The 16,928-nt window shown below is 51.8% G+C and overlaps 1 protein-coding gene across 1 annotated transcript; it reads right to left on the bottom strand.

Annotated features, from left to right (window-relative positions):
* Window positions 1–3,926: 3,926 nt before the first annotated feature.
* LOC119099035 (sex-lethal homolog) lies at window positions 3,927–16,461 on the bottom strand. Its single transcript, XM_037222085.1, has 2 exons — window positions 16,221–16,461; window positions 3,927–4,288 (listed from the first exon to the last, which is right to left on the bottom strand). The coding sequence occupies exons 1-2, from the start codon at window positions 16,276–16,278 to the stop codon at window positions 3,927–3,929; spliced, it is 420 nt and encodes a 139-aa protein (XP_037077980.1). The 5' UTR covers window positions 16,279–16,461.
* Between the last annotated feature and the right edge of the window lie 467 nt (window positions 16,462–16,928).

Raw genomic sequence — 16,928 nt, forward strand, 5'->3', positions numbered from 1 at the left:
TGCTCAGCAGCAGCCACCCAGAATATATATACATAGCACCATTTTCCAGACGCCGTGTGCAATTACAGCCAGACGACAGATTCAACGGCAAGTAACTTACAAATGAACCCTTTTGTTTAAACCGCAGCTCTCGCGTGTTCATCATTAATGCACATCTAACATCTCACATAGTGAAAGTACATCAATAACACCGAAACTTTTAATATTAAAACAAAATGCACGGCACATCAATGAACACCAAGCATTTCATCTGAATACAAAACAGTAAACATTAAGAAATATTAACTCAACAATAAGGCATCCTTAATGCATCCAATAATCGCAGCGGATGGACACTGTACAGGTGATAAGTGAGATCATTTTGTGGCAAACAGCTGTTTGCAAACGCCGGCTGATAACAAAGTCCACAACAGACCGTCTTTTTACAGCATTGCACACGATCAGCCTACCATGCGAAAAGTTCCCCTCCATGTTTAAAAAAAGTTTACTATGCACGTGCTTGCATGTCATGCCCTGACCTATTGAATGCGCTCAAAATGGGACACATTTGGAGCTCTGCAGCACATTTTGGCAGTCACAAACCAGCCAGATACCGAATTACATGCAGAGCGTTCGCCAGCATTAATCGCCGACGAATATTGAGCATACGGCGTGCACATTTCTGTCTGCTTTATGAAAGCATAACACTTGCAACGTTGTTTGCGCAACTCAGCTAATAATTTGCTAGCTTCTCCACCGTATTTCCCGGACACAAACCATAATTTTCTGGAACAGGTTTGCGTCAAGCTCCGGGCGCCATAGACTTCAGTGTGAGGGTCGAGCCGCCTGACAACACTAATTTGCGATGCAAACGGGCTGATCAGGTGTACTGCTAGCGAGGGCGGCACCTGACATGCATTCCAACGCGGTACCGACGATCCTTTGGTTTCCGATTGCCTAGAACCCATCGGTCCGTCCCCCGGCAGAAGCGGCGGGCGTGGGATGGAGCCTTGACAAGGCACAGCTGCCTTCCTGTCAGCAATATTTTGTTTTAGCCCCATGGCGTTATGAAAGAAATCAGAGTTCCAAGTCACGCTGAAACTCGACGGCCACGGACGACACGATGCCAAATGTGTCATATCCATTTTCCTGGCCTGTGCACCTGACCAGAAGTGACAGTCGCCAGATACCAGGCGGCGGGCGCCGGCCGTGCAGACGGCTGACCTTTCCAAATGCATCAACTCGTCGAACGCTCCAACTGTTTACCAAAGTGGCCTAGCAGCGAGCAGCTGTGCAGTGTCTATCTGTGGGCAGTGTGTAGGCTGTTACCGGCCACCGCTGGCCGGACACAAACGGTCGCGCCGACTCCTGGCTGACCGGTGCACGACACGGAGCCGAGCCTCTGGTTTCGAGACAACCAGCGGCGGGTCCCGGCCCGGTCTCTGGTCCGGCCGGCCGCGGCACCGAGCTGCACCTCTTGCTCCTCCCCTCTGCCCGGGCAGAGGCGGCGGCGGTTTTACGGCACAGCCACGCCGCACCTGGCCTATGGCACAGCCGCGGAGTCGGCCGCCCTTACCGCCATTCCGGCTAAAAATATGACGGCGACACGTCCGCCTGCACACGGGTTATGCAGCGTCGGCGGCGCCTGGGTCCAAACGGTGCTCAGCTGGCCCGCCGCAGCCGCCGCAGCCGCCGCCAACGCCGCCGCCGCAGCGCCGGCGCACCCGCGACACCGGTGCCGCCCACGGCTTGCAAGACACTTCCTTTGCAGCGCCCCTCCGCCCGCCCATTCCATCCATATGGCATGTGCTCACCTCAGTGGTGCTCACAAATGGCACGTTCACTATTCTAGCTATCTGACCGCTGGCTTTTTGGCACCAGGCATCGACGGCGGCAACAGCATTTCTCAATGTTCTTTTACGAGGAGGAATGCTCTTATCCAGTCACGGATGATCTTCTGACAGCAATCACCATGCTCGTTTGCGTAAACACGCCAGGAATGCGGACAGTGAGGTTAGGGAGTTCACCTATTGTTGCGCCCTGGCTCAATGTATTTTTAGTCCCGTCTTCTAAAGTTGGTCTGCTCGAGGTGCTTGAATTCTGAGCACCACCACTGCCATAAAGTACGGGAGGAAGCCGAGCCGCAGGGCAACGACGATCGACACAAACTGAATCGATCGTTCCCTACATCTTCCTTTCATACACGCTAACAATCGACTCCTTGGCACATGGATGGAGGCCAGTGCATTATGAAACCCAGCCAACTATCGATGCGGTGCTATTCACGAAGGCCGCTATCAGTCATACGCTACCAATGAGCCAGAGCACAGTCTGCTTGCTCATGCCACGGCCGAAGCGCATGACGCACCATGCCAGCGCTAGCCAGCACTCGTGGTTGCGTCGTCGGCGACGGCGGCTCCCCCAGGGCGTTGCCATGACGTCAGCCGTCGCCGCTGCCGCCGCCACCGCCGTGCAGGGGACGGCCGCCGCGGCTCGGTCGATGACCAGCGGCCGATCGGACGGCCGGCGGCGCGACGCGCACGTGGCGGCCAGCGGCTGGACCACGCCCGAGCGGCCAGCTGGACCGGCGGCGGGCCGGGGGGCGCCAGCACACTGCGCCGGACGGCCAGTCAGGACGGCCAGGCCGGGCGGCCAGCACGCCTGACCGCTACATGAGGACCGCCGACTATCTGCTGCGACTATGGCAGGGTGGACGACCCTCGACCGTTCTCAGAAACGTAGGCAAAAACGCTGGAAGCCAAAATGCACCCTGTATTTCTACGCATTGTTGCACCATCCGCAGCGTTCTGTCGGTCAACCAGCCGCGGCAGAACGCTTGCAGCTGCCTTGCGGAGGGGCAGTGGGCGAGGGACAGATCTATGCGGTGTCTGTCAATAGGGCTTTCCGTAAATCCCCTGGCCTCCCCTGGCATTCTCTGTGCTGAGCCTCCGGGGGTGAGAGGAGCGGCTGGATAGTCTCCGCCGACACCCAGCCCCGGCTGCGGTGCCTCCAGATCGCTTACACGGCGTGCGGACAGCCGCCTGGTGCCGTGCCAGCTGCACTGCCCATACATTTGGTACCACATTCCACTCGGATACACACACACAAAACGCGTTTTGCGCACAAGTAATCCATGGCAGCTTCGGCATACTGAATACTTGTTGTGCCTTTGAAATAATTTCGGCTGCCCTTTCGCAGGACGCCAGCTTACATACTGGCACACCGAGCACAAGTGACAGTGGGCGGACTTGCATTACAAGCGTACTGGAAACGACGGGATGGTTAGTTGCTCGGGAAGTAATCAATCATGTAGGAACAACACACGAACGAAAGTAGATGGTGGTTGCCAGCTGTCAAACATGTCACTCAATTTCGACTGATGTTTCTTGTTTGGCAAGGCTACCACGATACATATTTCAGATACCGGCTCCAGAGGACGCGGAAGCCCGGTTCCCAGTGTCCTAGAAACGGTCGCAAATGAATACGAAACATAGTTTAAAATCGTTCTACACTTGTGACAGTATGCACCGGCAAGAGAGACAATGGATTGATATAAAAGCAGCACTTTGCAGAGTGCAGCCAACCAAGTCAAGCTACAGTTTTTACTTTTGTTACTTTGTTTGCATACTTTTCAGGGCACCGGGTTCAAAACAGTGCCTGAGTGGATGTGACAAGATCAGTTCACCTGATGCACAACTTCAGCGGCTCAGTTTTTTTAAGGCTCCGCAGCTCGGGGAGGTTCCACGATCTTATGCACCTGCAGGCTACATGTGTACCGCCTACCCAAGTAGCATAACAGTCAGCTAACCACGGCCGCCTGTCTCTCGGCTCCACAGGTACTGCGTCCTGCGCTGGAGAGCTGAAAACCTCCCGAGGGACACCCGACGACGCCCTGGCCGGAGGACCAAACATCTCAGCGACGAACATGACGCAGCGCAGGGGCGAGTCTAGGCGACAGAGCAAACCAGTCCGGCGCCGAACCCGGCCCCTGCCTGCGCGCCGCACGCGTCCGTACCTGTCACCTTGTCGCGGATCAGCTTGCAGCTCTCGACCTCGCCAACGCTGGAGAAGAGGCTGCGAATCTCCTCCTGCGACATGGTCTGCGGCAGGTAGTTGACGATCAGGTTGGTCTTGGACTCCTCGGTCTGGCAGGACTGGGGCGCGTGGCCGGGCCCGGGCCCAGGGCTGGTGCCGCCGCCGCTGCTGACGGCGCCGTGGCCCGGCTTCGAGTCGGCCTGGGCGGCATGCACGCCTCCGTTCGACGTCAGACCTTCCAGCTCCACGCCGTTCATCATGGACGTCACGGAGTCTGCCGGCACGGGGCGGCGGCCACTGTCACACAGAGGTCACGCTATGGAGATCAGGGCAGGCGATATGCTCGGTTCTGAACCCTGCTGATGTCTCACCCAACCCCAGTGCTCAACAGTCACCGTCAACTGGCTCGTCGAGCGTCCAGCAAATGGCCAGAACAGTGTGGCAAATGGCAGGTGTTAACGCTCGCATCCCAGAAAAGCAGCCTGCGATCCAGCCAGCGGAACGGCGGAAGTGACCCATTTTGGATTGGACCAAACATGGTTAATCAAATAACTGTTGAGTTGGCATCGCAGGAAACGAGTAGTATCAAATGTGACCCATTCAGTTCAATCAATGACCTATCAAACAGCAAAAAGGCAATGAGCATGCGACACTGGGAACCTCTTGATTATCAGTTCCTGACATATCAACATGCTTCGAAAAGAAGTCCTAATGCCGTTGAATAAAAAACATGGCCACAAAGCGTGTAACTGAACACAATATCCCGTACAATACACCCTAACCAGTCTCCCATAGAAAACCACTGGCGAGGCGACTTGGTTGGCGTGGAAAAGGCGTGCAGATGACATGTGGATGTGCTTTCACGTCAGACGAATCGAAGACCTATGCAAGTAGACCCAAACGCATTCAGGGTTAACGTCCAGACGATCGCCATTCCGGTGGAATCCGACAGCTCATGGTCATTCTGAGACCGGATACACCAACTCAAAATTATACGCATGGACTAGCAGCCCACGGCATGGCTGTTTTCAGTCGACGGAATGTAACCAATTTTCCCTTCGTCTGAATGATCTTTGCTTCGGGCATGGGGACGAAGCTGACTTTGGCTTCGGCTTTGCGCGTACAAAGTTCGAAGTCACCGGCTTCGGATTCGTCTTCACGTTTGGAAAGATGCGAAGTCGCTGGCTTCGCCTTCGGCTCGCAGATTCAAACACTGAAGCCATCGGCTTCAGCTTCGACTTCAGCTTTGTTTCTTCGTCTGTCACTGGCTAAAAATTCAGCCTTGAAACCAGGAGGCTGGCTTCGTCGTCATGCCTGCTGTGTCTGCAATAATTATGAGCAAAACTTTGTTCAAAATCGGAGAGCGCAAACGTTTGCAGCACGCTTCTAGCGATGACTATTTCATCCACGGCGGACGCTCCGAGCATTTCGGCTGTGTTTACCTTTCAGTCTGCGAGAGTGTTAGTTTGCGTGGGTGCTGCGCCTAAACGGCTCGGCCGGTCGGCACCAAACCTTCGCTGCTGGGTATGCCCCACCGGCGCGCAGACTGCGGCGCTGGCCCAGAACCGATCCGCGCCTCATGCGCCACGTGTCTCAGTGCCTCACCGCCCCCAGCCTCCGTTGACCTCACGCGCCTTAGAAAGTAAACCGTTGTAATAGCTTAAGTCATCACTGCACAGCTGCAGGGCAGAGCTTAGTCAGCGCTGCAAAGTGCGGTGTGTTGGTTTAACATCATGGAGTGCGCGTTGCGCGCGTGCATGCAGATCAGAGCATCTGACCCACGCTCAGAGTTTTAACCCAGATTCCTCCAAATCACTAATGTATAAAGCTATAACTACCGAGTTCAGCAGGTAGATATGTCTTCACGCGTTCCAAGTCATAACATATGCAATGGTGCACGCCCAAGGTTCATGCATCTATTTTGGGCGCCTTTTCACCACGGCCCGATCACCGATGAGCGGCCAGCGCCACCTGCTTTGGAAATAGGCAACAGTCGAGAGATATGTCGAACCATAAACAATGCCATCAGAACGGTACCTTGCACGTTGCATGTGTGAAAACGTTTGCACTCTTCTGCAATTACACAACAAACATCACTACTATGAAGTTGAAATGTGACGGTAAAACTTGGTATGAAAATCATTATCCAAGCGTAGTTGCTTCATACTGAAATAACCAAAGGTCCTGTGCGATACGACCGTGTCTCGTTGCACCCCGTCATTGGCAAAACAATGAACGACCTAAAAATATAAAGCCACCGAATTTAGTGAGCACATCACACCCGCAACACGGACAATGCAGATCAGTGAGTCAGTATCATGATATGAGGATGGCAAACGTTCCCGGCTCTATCTGTGAGTAACACGCTCCTGGGTGGCCGGTTAAATGCTCCGCGCTCGGGCGGGGAGGAGTCAATTTGATTCCCCCACCCCGAGATCTCGAAAACAAAGAGAGTTAGAGACACTAGATATACAGAGTGGGTAGGCCTCTATGTGAACTATTGTGCGTCAAATCTTGACATCCTTAGGTCATAAACTTTAGGTCAAATGACGTCAAAAAGGTCAAACTTCACATCGGTGTCCAAAGTGCCCCGAGATCTCCGCATGCAACCCGCTTTAACCTAGATGCCTCTCATGACGAAATGGGTTCGCAGCACGTCAGTGACCTTATCTGACCTTAAAATAATAAAACTCAAGAATATCCCCGGGCTTATTTCAGTATTTGAATTTACAACTGACGCCAAGCACTACTCTAAGCGGCATGCTACCCAAAGCAAAAAGGTTGATCGCGGTCACTTCAGACCAGTGACCTCCACTGACCTTTATCGAGTACACATACGGAATCTTTTGACGTCACGATCCAGCAATTTGACATGCGTGTCAGAGCCTACCACATAAAGCAAGATTTCTAGAAATAAAGCGGCTTGGCTTGACCATGACCTTACCTCTATACCTGACCAAAGGTTAATCGAATTATTCTTGAACCTAATTTCAATGACGTAATTTCCTAAGAGAGCATTCCAACGCTTTTTGAATGTCTAACACTGCGTTGTCGCATCAAATTGACCAATGTCCTTCGATTATTGAGATTGGTACGTACCGATGGCGAGATGAGTCGACTCAAAATCATGTTTTTGGGTGGAAGGCGACGCCGTACTCATGCTGCGTACGCGTGCAGGAGCGTTCCATTTTTTTCCCGTGGATCTCAAACCTATCATGTGCGTGACCTTCCGTCTACTGAGGCGTTGAGCAGCTGCCGGTTGAAGGAAAGCGTATATCGTAGTAATTCGGAACACCACAATATCTACCAGTTGCGTGCGCGAACCTGCACCGCTCGCAGATCCGGTGACCCGTTCAAAATGGGATGACTTAAAGCCCCAAATTTTATGCACCGTTTTATAATAAATATCATGGATACGCTTAACATGTGCTGTGGCTAGTATATTCGTGTGGGTTTCAATTCCGACAAAAAAGCAGCCAGGACGCGTAGGTTTGCCTGCGAATGATGTACCTAGAAACCTGCGGCTTTTCTAGAGAAAATACAACATTTTTGTTGGACGCCGGTTGCTTTCTATCTTGGCGAAATTCTCCTCAGTCTTGACATTAGAACGGGCCCATAGGGCGCAGACACAATCACTATTTCACCCCAACGGCGACAGGCGTTCAGGCCTTAGCGCTACGGCAGCGTGAGCAGAAGATTGGCAGCGAAGACATGCCAATATTTCCATTCATCATATACTTTCTGCGCTGGAGGGTAATTGTTTATACCACAACCCTCGTTTCATTCTACAAGAAACATACGCATGTTTTGGTGGTAAAATACCCCTGACGAATCCAGTTATTTTGTATGCGTATTGGTCACAATTGCTTGCTTTCCATGTCCTCTTGTCATACTACGGACATACTCCCAAAAGCGCATTCTCACCGGAGTCTGGTGGTATGTGATCTGCAACACGGATAGAACAGGGGCTCCTAGCTTCGTGGAATTCCAAACCAAGCCGGTTGGCATCGCAAAGCAACAACTATTTAGGAAATCATGAAAGTCGCCTCATTTTTGTTATCGGTGGTACAGTCTGAAGTTAAGACAGGCTTTAATGAGGCAATATCGCCCGCTCCCATCAGATGGCCGGAAGCACGAATGCCCAGCGAGGTAGATCAGTTGTAAGTCGTAGTCAACACAGCGCAACTGATTTCAACCGATCTGGCTTGGTTCGCGAGGTCCGCTCATGGGAAGGGGACTTGATTTACGCTCGAGCTAGCCTGACCCGTCGCGCGGGCATTTGCACCTTTACCACCGGCCGCTATTTTCTCAGTGAAGTGAAGCTGGATTAATCCCCGCCGCTGCCACCCGGGGCTGGCTTGATTTTGACACCCGTGTTGCAGATTGCATGCAATGCACACACTGTGCGTTCCGCACGTCGACCGAATGAGGGAGGTCAACCCCTGATCATATCGCACTGCTGGAAGTCCACGACGCTAGGTCAATCTGGTGTGCAGTTCTCGACAATACTGCACCGATTTAGTGATCAACTGAGTCACGAGCTACTGAAGACTAACTGGAGCCGCGCCCAGTGGCCGCTTTACATATTACCTTGCAACCACGGTGACGGTTGGGTCGGACCAACGAAGATCGAAATCAAAGAAAGCAAAACGATTCAATACGCTCAATAAAAAACAATACATCGTCGATTACGAAAACGAACGTACACAGCTCAATGTACACCTTTCTCACCGCATGCAGCGCAGTTACGTTTGGGAGGTCACAGGAACTGAAAACAGTAACAACAAACAGTAAAACAGTTTGCGCCCATAAAATCCCAGTTCGACAGCATAATTTCTAAGCAAGAGTTTAACGTGCTCCAGTGCATAGTCCAATGCCGAGGTATCAACCAATATGGTAATGAAACGTGATCTGTTTAGTGATTTCGGGTTTCTACTGGAACCTAAAGCAATTTTAAAAACTATCAGGCGTAAGAAAAGTCGACCCGTTGCTAAAAATTGCGCTCTTTTCATGGTATTTGTGATCGCGATTGTAGAGCAGCGGATGGCGTGACGAAGGATCCTTTTGAAGATGAGGGAATATCTTATTCTAGCTTTTTTAACTTCAGCTTAGGGCCTGTCAGTGAGCTTTCAAAGCTACGTTAAGTCGTCAGCTGTGGGTAACTGCCTCAGAGTGTTCTGCCTACATGTCAGCACAAGACACCCGTAGAAAAAAGCCTCGTGAAAATTATTTCAGCAGAAAATTGCCACTAAGTACTATGACACCATGACTGTCTTTCCTGGTGGTTGAGCTTCTGCCACGATTTCAAGAGCAGATGTACTTCCAGCCAGTTTTTCTGACCATATTGCAAAGCCGTGGAGCATTAACGTCATCACTCCCCACCCTGTGTTCTGCAATGGCTCCAGTAAGCTGCTGATTCGTGCAACGACGTAACATGTCTGAGCAAATCTACTCCAGCAGTCCTACGAGTAGGGGATTCAGTGCTATCTATACAAGATTTAAGATATCAAATTAACCATGAGATGCTCCAGAAAACCATACTTTTAACCATAAGCCATCAACATTATGGCGGCCTCTTTCTCTTAACATAAGAAGCGGACGGTAGGCACCGCTGTAAGAAACAGGACCCTACATAAGACACTAGTATATCGTAGCTTACTTTTGTGTTCCGTACAAACCTCGAGCGGTGAAGCTCTACGCGAGCAAAGGCTGGTGGCGCTGATGATAAGAGAGGCGTAGGTATTCAAGAGCATGAAAGTGATAAACTGGGACAAGTAGTATTTGATACGTCTTTAAAGAGCCATGATACGAGTGCCTTTTAGCAAGCAGCGTAGTATCTTTGACGGCAAAGCAAGTGAGAGATGCTTATCTTTCTACTTCTATTGCTCGTCATTACTTTAAAGTCGCGTTACTGTGTGCGTACACGTTGTTGAATGCGGCCTGCTTGGAATTTAAACGCTTTGGCATTGGGCATTGGGCATTTGTCTTTGTATTTTTGTATTTTGTGTAAGGAATTGCATTAATGCGTATTCTGTCCACGTATAGGAGTTGGCTTTGTGAGTTCAAAGCTGCATGCCGACAATATCGACCATCAATACCCCAGACGGTAGTGGTGAAGCGACGCTATAGCGCAAGTATCGGTTATCTCATAAATCTGCGTTTCGACATTACAACTAGTGTTCGCCAATAGCGTCGTTTAACCAGTAACTTATGGCGTACAGAAGATTACTTTTTGCCAGCATGAGAACTCTATATTCATAATGCTGAAACACAAGGAACTCAAACTTATTCTTGTTTGTGCGGAGTAAAGGAGTTGTGACTTCTGAGGTTGTTTTATTTTTAATGTCAAATGCAAAGCAAATTGGTGCATACTTGCCAGGTGCAGAGGCAGCCTCCCTTTATTGTCTTCACCTTTCACAGAAAAAGCTCTTTTAAATTTTGGTATTGGCAATGGTTTTTTGGGAGGACAGTCTTACTGCCTAAGACCAGAAACCAGAAATTCCAGAAATTCCAGTAGGACCAGAAATTCTTCAGGCCCGGGATTTGCTGAGGCTGAAGAGTTCCTTTCGGAATCACACATTTTCGCTCGTTTTGGAAAACACGGAAAAGATATACTTGGTGGACTCAATCCTTTTCAGGTGACCATCACCGTCACCATCCAGTGACCATCACCATCACCATCCAGTGACCATCACCGTCCGCAAGATGGTGACTTTATTTGTCTTGCGTGGGGCTCTGCACCACATCCGACACTCCATCGAGAGTGGAGAGATCGGTCGTCCCACTGCGGGCACGACTGGTGCTTTGTCAGCGCTGTCTCGCAGCGGCGCGTGGCGGCCGACGCGGCGGGCGCGGGTCGTGGCAGCAGGGCTCGTGCGCAGCCAGCCGCGTCTGAAGAATAACACCCGCGCCCGCCGCGATCCGCTTCATCATCACACAAATCGGCCGTATCAACCAGGCTCACCGCTGACCCAGCCGCCGCCGGCCAAAGTCAACAGCCGGGCCGGGGCGGGTCGGGCCGGCCCGGCCGCGTCAGGCAGGGCCGAGCGGAGGCGCGGGCGGCGGCCGCGACGCCTCGGACCGCGATGCGCCGCGCGCCGGACCGACCGGACCACACAGACGCCCCATTCGGTCGCGTCGGCACCGCCATCAACACTATTTATTGATCTAGCCAAACGTCACCGACAGCGACCAATGGACGTGATTGCGTTGTTCAATGCAATTAGCTAACGAGCGGTGAACTCGAGCGAGCGCGAGCGGCGGCGGCGTCGCGGGACGGGCGCCGCTGATGGTCGCTGGGGCCGGGCTGCGCCCATTGTGTGTCCGCGAACGTGCCAGCTGTCATCAGCTGCCGGCCGACACGGCATTCAGAGGCGGCCCGATCGACCGGCCGCATTGTTCCAGGCCGCCATCCCCGCCAGCGGCAAACAAGCGCGGCGCGGGGCGGCATCGGTGCCGACACGACGGCCGCACGGCGCCGCCCGCCCTTCGCCGCAAGTCGCACCGGGACAGTATCCACACGACAGGCCGCATAAAACACGCGCCGGCCACGAGATGTCCGGACCAACGGCACAAGGACGCATGAAGTGCATGTGCCATTTAAAATGATTGGGGCCCATCAATATATATATATATATATATATATATATATATATATATATATATATATATATGCAACGCAAGTAACTATTTTTATACAACAAACATCCTTTTACTACAAAACTCGGCCGTCTGAAAAATTATCACTATTGCGCTCTCCATCGGCTGTTGCGTTATGGCCTTGCACATGGTTATGTAAAAGTTGGACTGGACGGTAAGGACTTGTTCAGATTTCAGACTTCAGTGTTTAAGAGTTTGCTGTGCGTGCAGCGCAGTTTGAATTCATTTAGCGATCTTGCCATACCAATCCAAATCCCCAACCAATGAGCAGTCAACTGCGGCATCTCCTCATTACAACGAGACATCAGTGTGGTGCCCCTGAAGCCCGTGTCCAGTGCCGCGTGGTGCAGATACCGGTGCATTAAGAACGTGGGGGTGTAATGCTGTTGAGGAATTGGTGGCGTATGCATGGAAAGTGCTTAAGTGCGGGTTGGTGCCTCCCGGCAGCTTGGTTTGCTGGTGTCTGGGTTATTCATGCTAATGTGATAGGCCCAATATTGTGTTTGTTTCCAGTAGAATATGCAGTTTTATCACCGAAGTTGTTTTTCTATGCACAGATACGCCCTTATTATGCACGAATGAATCTGCAAGTTCTCACAAGTGCCCTTTATCTGTGTCGTCAATTCCATACTTTGTTCTTTCACGCTAGGGCACTGCAATGAACACTAATATTGATAATACAATATCAATGCTACGCACCCGGCTCCCATACGGCCCGTGCCGAGGTTAAAACTTTTCAGAATTATGACGGCGTAAAGTGAAAATTCCTGACACAAAGGAAAACCGAGCACCAGGAGAACATACCACAAACACGTACCTTATCAAACCACGCATTTGAGGTGAACGACGCCTTACAAGACGCCCAAAAAACGCCAGAACGAGTTTGGGGGGGGGGGGGGCAAGCCCTAACAGTCGTAAAACATCGCCCCCTGCAGCATCTCGGGTACGTCCGGTGGGCTCAGCCACGCGTGGTGCAGCCTGGGCGCCGTCTGATGGATCTGGCCCCTGGCGCCGCCAGCGAGGGGGCCGGGACGGACCACGCCCACCCGAGGCTACTCCGGCGACCCGACGCCAGACGGAACAACGCACCCTGAACTTCGCAACCGGACCTGGTCACATATTTTCAGCGTAAGAACTCCCAGCTCATAATGTCGATGTAGCAGCCTTGAGCGATAGCAAGTATGCCCTCGAAAAATACCGGTGACACCCACACTGTGTTCGATTGCACATGTCGTTTTTAAGGAAGGATTGGGGCAACGTATTAGCTACATGTAGAAGTATCATGGGTGAAATAATTATTAGAACTAATAGTTCTCGTCTGATGTATTAGTATCTATACAGCGTATCGGCCATTTAAGCGGGCCGTGTCGTCAGGTGTTGAGGGACTGGATGATGTCTTTAACAATCCTTGAAAGTGTGTCCTAAAGATGTCCTTAAAAGTTCAAAAGACCGGGTGGTGTTTGGTTCTCGGCCATGTTACCGTCACAAGCCGAACTCTCCCCTCGGAATAACTGTGATTCGAACCAGGGTCAGGAACCAGAGCGCGAGTCCAATGCACTGCCATCTGAGACAACCGGGAACGAAATCCACGCTATGCTCAGGTGAGAATTAGGGCTGTGACGCGTAAGTGGCTGAAAGCCAAACAGTATCCAGTACTTCTAGACTTCATAATACCCGACGACGACCGGAAGCTGAACTGGCTGAAACGTTGTGTGCATACTAACACATCAGACCAGTACGATGGTGCGAACAATTATTCCATCCGTGTACGCAAGTAAGAAAACTGATAGCCGAAAACAGCACGAATACCGCCACCAGCGGGAAACGCCATTAATCTGCCAAGAATAACCATCGTCAGCCAACATAGCACGGGAGAGTTATGTCAACCATTCTGGCAAGCCTTTAAAATAAAACAAAGTAAATAATAAATACCGTAATGGCAAAGATGCTCGCCAAAAGCCAAAGGAAATTAAAATGGACAACAACGTACTTAGAAAATGGTCACACAAGGTCGCGTCTCCTGGCGTATTTTGGTAATAGCGCGACCTTAAGACCACATATCCTGCCGATACCGGTCACATCAATTATCCGCGCCATGTTCGATTTCCTCAACAACCAGCGTTCAACTTTTTTCGGAGTTGTTCTGTACAGAACGGACATTTGGAGCATTCTTCCCGATTTTCTTCCATTTCGCCCGACATAAGGGGAGAGGGGGGGGGGGGATGAAGGCCGGACGTGCTGACCGTCGCCGCGAGCGCAGAGGCCTCGGCATCGTCACCTTCACGCCGCGCCACCCCACGGCCCGAACCGGGGCCCAGCGGCGGCGCCTACTTGGCATTTCCCCTGAGCGGCAGATGCGTGCGGCTTCAGGTGTTCCGCCGTCTGGCACGCTTGGCCGCCCGCCAGCTGCACACGTGTGGGGTCGCCCGAGCGGCTCGGCACCAGCCGCTCCCTTTGTGGCTACGTCGAGAGCGAAGCGGCCGGGTTGTTTACGCCCGGGCGTTCGCTCTGGAAATGTACGCAATTTCGAGCGTGCCGCGGCTTCGGCGCGCGAAAAACATGGCTGTTGCCGAATCGAGCCGCAATACGAATTCTCGTTGGGGGAAATATATATTTTGAGTCGAGCCCAACTAGGCGATGTAGTACTGGCGACTCTGCAAGGAGAAAACTTGAGATAAGAGCCCCTAAAAGTGGGAAAAGACGTCCCTCAGTCGCGTCTAATGTCTCATAAATGTCTACGGCTTGGGATAGTCCACTCCATTCCGTCGTGTCTAATGTCCCATAATGTCTGCGGCTTGGTCCGTTCCGTTCCATCGCTACAGCAGATGGGATGCCTTCATCACAACACAACACAAATGTCGTGTTTTGCTCTCCTACAGCATTGCACATAGTACAACACATCTATTTATAGGTGGCATCACTATCAACCTAAATTTTTTTTTACAAACCTGTTTCGCCTTACAGATGAGTTACGCCGCACCATTCGCTCCGATTCTCCGGCCGAATCAAATGCGCCTGGAGTGAGCTCCGGCTCCCCCTCCCAACTTTGAGACGAAGCCGGGTCAAATCCAGGAGAAATTTTGTGGCGCATTTCGAAGGCAAGTTTGCCCAATTTGTTTGGCCCTGCTCTACCTGCTTCCCCCCCCCCCCCCCCCAGCTTACTTTGCAAACCTTTATTCCGCTTACTGTGCAAAACTATATCCCTGTAGCTGGTTGCAATTGCGGCCCTTTCGATGCGGTTCGGTGTTTACCGCTACTCCCCCGCCCCTCGCCAGAGATACATTATTGCTACCATCCACCGAATCTCTTCCGCTCACTAACCTCTCAATCTCTCCCCTTCCCCCCTCTAATGGCACAGTGACAGCGCGAAAATGGAAGAATTATCGGGAGAGAGCATGTTTTTATCCCGCCACACCAACCAATCAGCAGATCTTTTGCCCCTTGGTGGCTTCCTTTCCCTGCCTGTCTCTGTGAGAGACAGGCAATGTCATGTAGGCTCAGCTGCTGATTGCGTTCTAAGTCCCAGTGACAACAGCGTCTTGCCCCTACAACAGGGCGGGAAGTAAACTACGGTCAATGACTCAGGAAGGTGAAAAACGTCCGCTGAAATCACGTTTTCTGGTAACTGGAACGATATTCCGGCATGGATGCGGAAGAACTGATGCTGAATCTGGCTCTGCACTCGTCGTCGATCCCTTTATTACCAATCGCACGCATTTGAGGAAAATTTTGGATTTAGCAATAGCTCTTATCAACATAAGCGTATACTGTACGTTATGTCGCTCCGAAATATGAGCTTTAATTGTGCCATTCAGCTTGTATGCATTCATTACAGAGGGTATGCATGGGTGCTTTTGAGTTCGGAGTACTTCCCAGACATGCGTATACATGTGCCCTGAATCGGCCATTTGTGCCGGACTCAGTCCAGCCACCGCTCTGGTCCATCTGGCCGCCAGTTTTTAAAGCAAAACATTACGGGAGAGGCTTACGTGCCGTGTAATGCTACCACATGGCCGACGCAGCCAAATGGTGACCTTCCTGACGAGGTCCAGATGCCCTTTCCGAGTCAAACAGGTCGGGCAACTGCCCAGTTCTTTGATCAACATAATTGGCGACGCATATTACCAAATTATACATGGCTAATCGAACGCGCTTACACTAATGCAAGAACCAACATTACAAAAGACAGTCCAAAAGCTTCGAATCACGTGTTAACTCCCTCAGGTTAAAGTGTCCAGCAGGTTATCAGCGTCTGCAGACCTCCGAGTACGTGACAGTGGTGATCATGCACAGACACTGGGATGGCGCTGGTAACAGTTATCAACAAACGAGCGGCAGCTTATCCTTGGTGTAACCCGCCGACCCCGGGCACTTCCCTCCCGCAGCGCGCTATCCCGCCCGCGGCGCGGTCTGGACGCCGCCCCGGGCACTAGGTGACGCAGCCTGGACGGGCACCAATCACAAGGCGTCGCCTCAGCCGCAGCACCGGGCGCAGAAGTCAAACGGCCACACTAATGATACACTTTCCAAAACCGGTGAGCACGTGCCTGTTAGGGAAGCATACGATAGACTGGCATGCTCGGGCTCCTCTTGAACACGATCCATGGAATGTTTTATACAGAACCAACGAGAAATAAACACTTATACTCGCTTGTAGAATATCTGCAACGGCATCAAGATGCTTACCTCGCAACTGAGACGAAAACTCAGGTAAAAGCGACCAGTAAAACCGAATAAAACTGGAACTGAACACACGTGCCCGTACGCACTGCCAACCCACGGCGGTGTTTCCACAGAACTGGCAATGTGCCATCCGCCCCGCGGTCGGAGGGGAGGAAACAGCTGTCGAGGCGCGCAGGCTCCAGGCCAGCCAATCAGCGGCCAGTCGCCATGGCAACCACACCGCACCGACTTGGTACGCTCCCTGTGCTTTAACAGTTGGCTACTTTTTCAGGCCGGTTAGTGGTTATGAAAGGGGGTGAGCCTGAAGCGCTGATGTAATTTTGGACTCCAACAGACAAGAGACGGTGTTGCTCGGAAATTGTACTATCATGATGTACGAGTGAGCTGTCCATAAATGCCAACAGCATCCATCTACCGCCGCACACGAGTAACTTGGATCCAATATTTGTCACGCAAAACATTCGATTTATTTAAGACTACATACCTTTAAAATGAGTACAGGCGACGTAGGAGGGTCTCGATGAAACGAGGGTGAAGGGAGTTTTGCAAGGAGAAGGTCTTCCAAACCTGCC

This window comes from Pollicipes pollicipes, unplaced genomic scaffold (assembly GCF_011947565.3).
Source record: "Pollicipes pollicipes isolate AB1234 unplaced genomic scaffold, Ppol_2.1 Scaffold_4740;HRSCAF=5597_pilon_pilon_pilon, whole genome shotgun sequence".
NCBI lineage: Eukaryota > Metazoa > Arthropoda > Thecostraca > Pollicipedomorpha > Pollicipedidae > Pollicipes > Pollicipes pollicipes.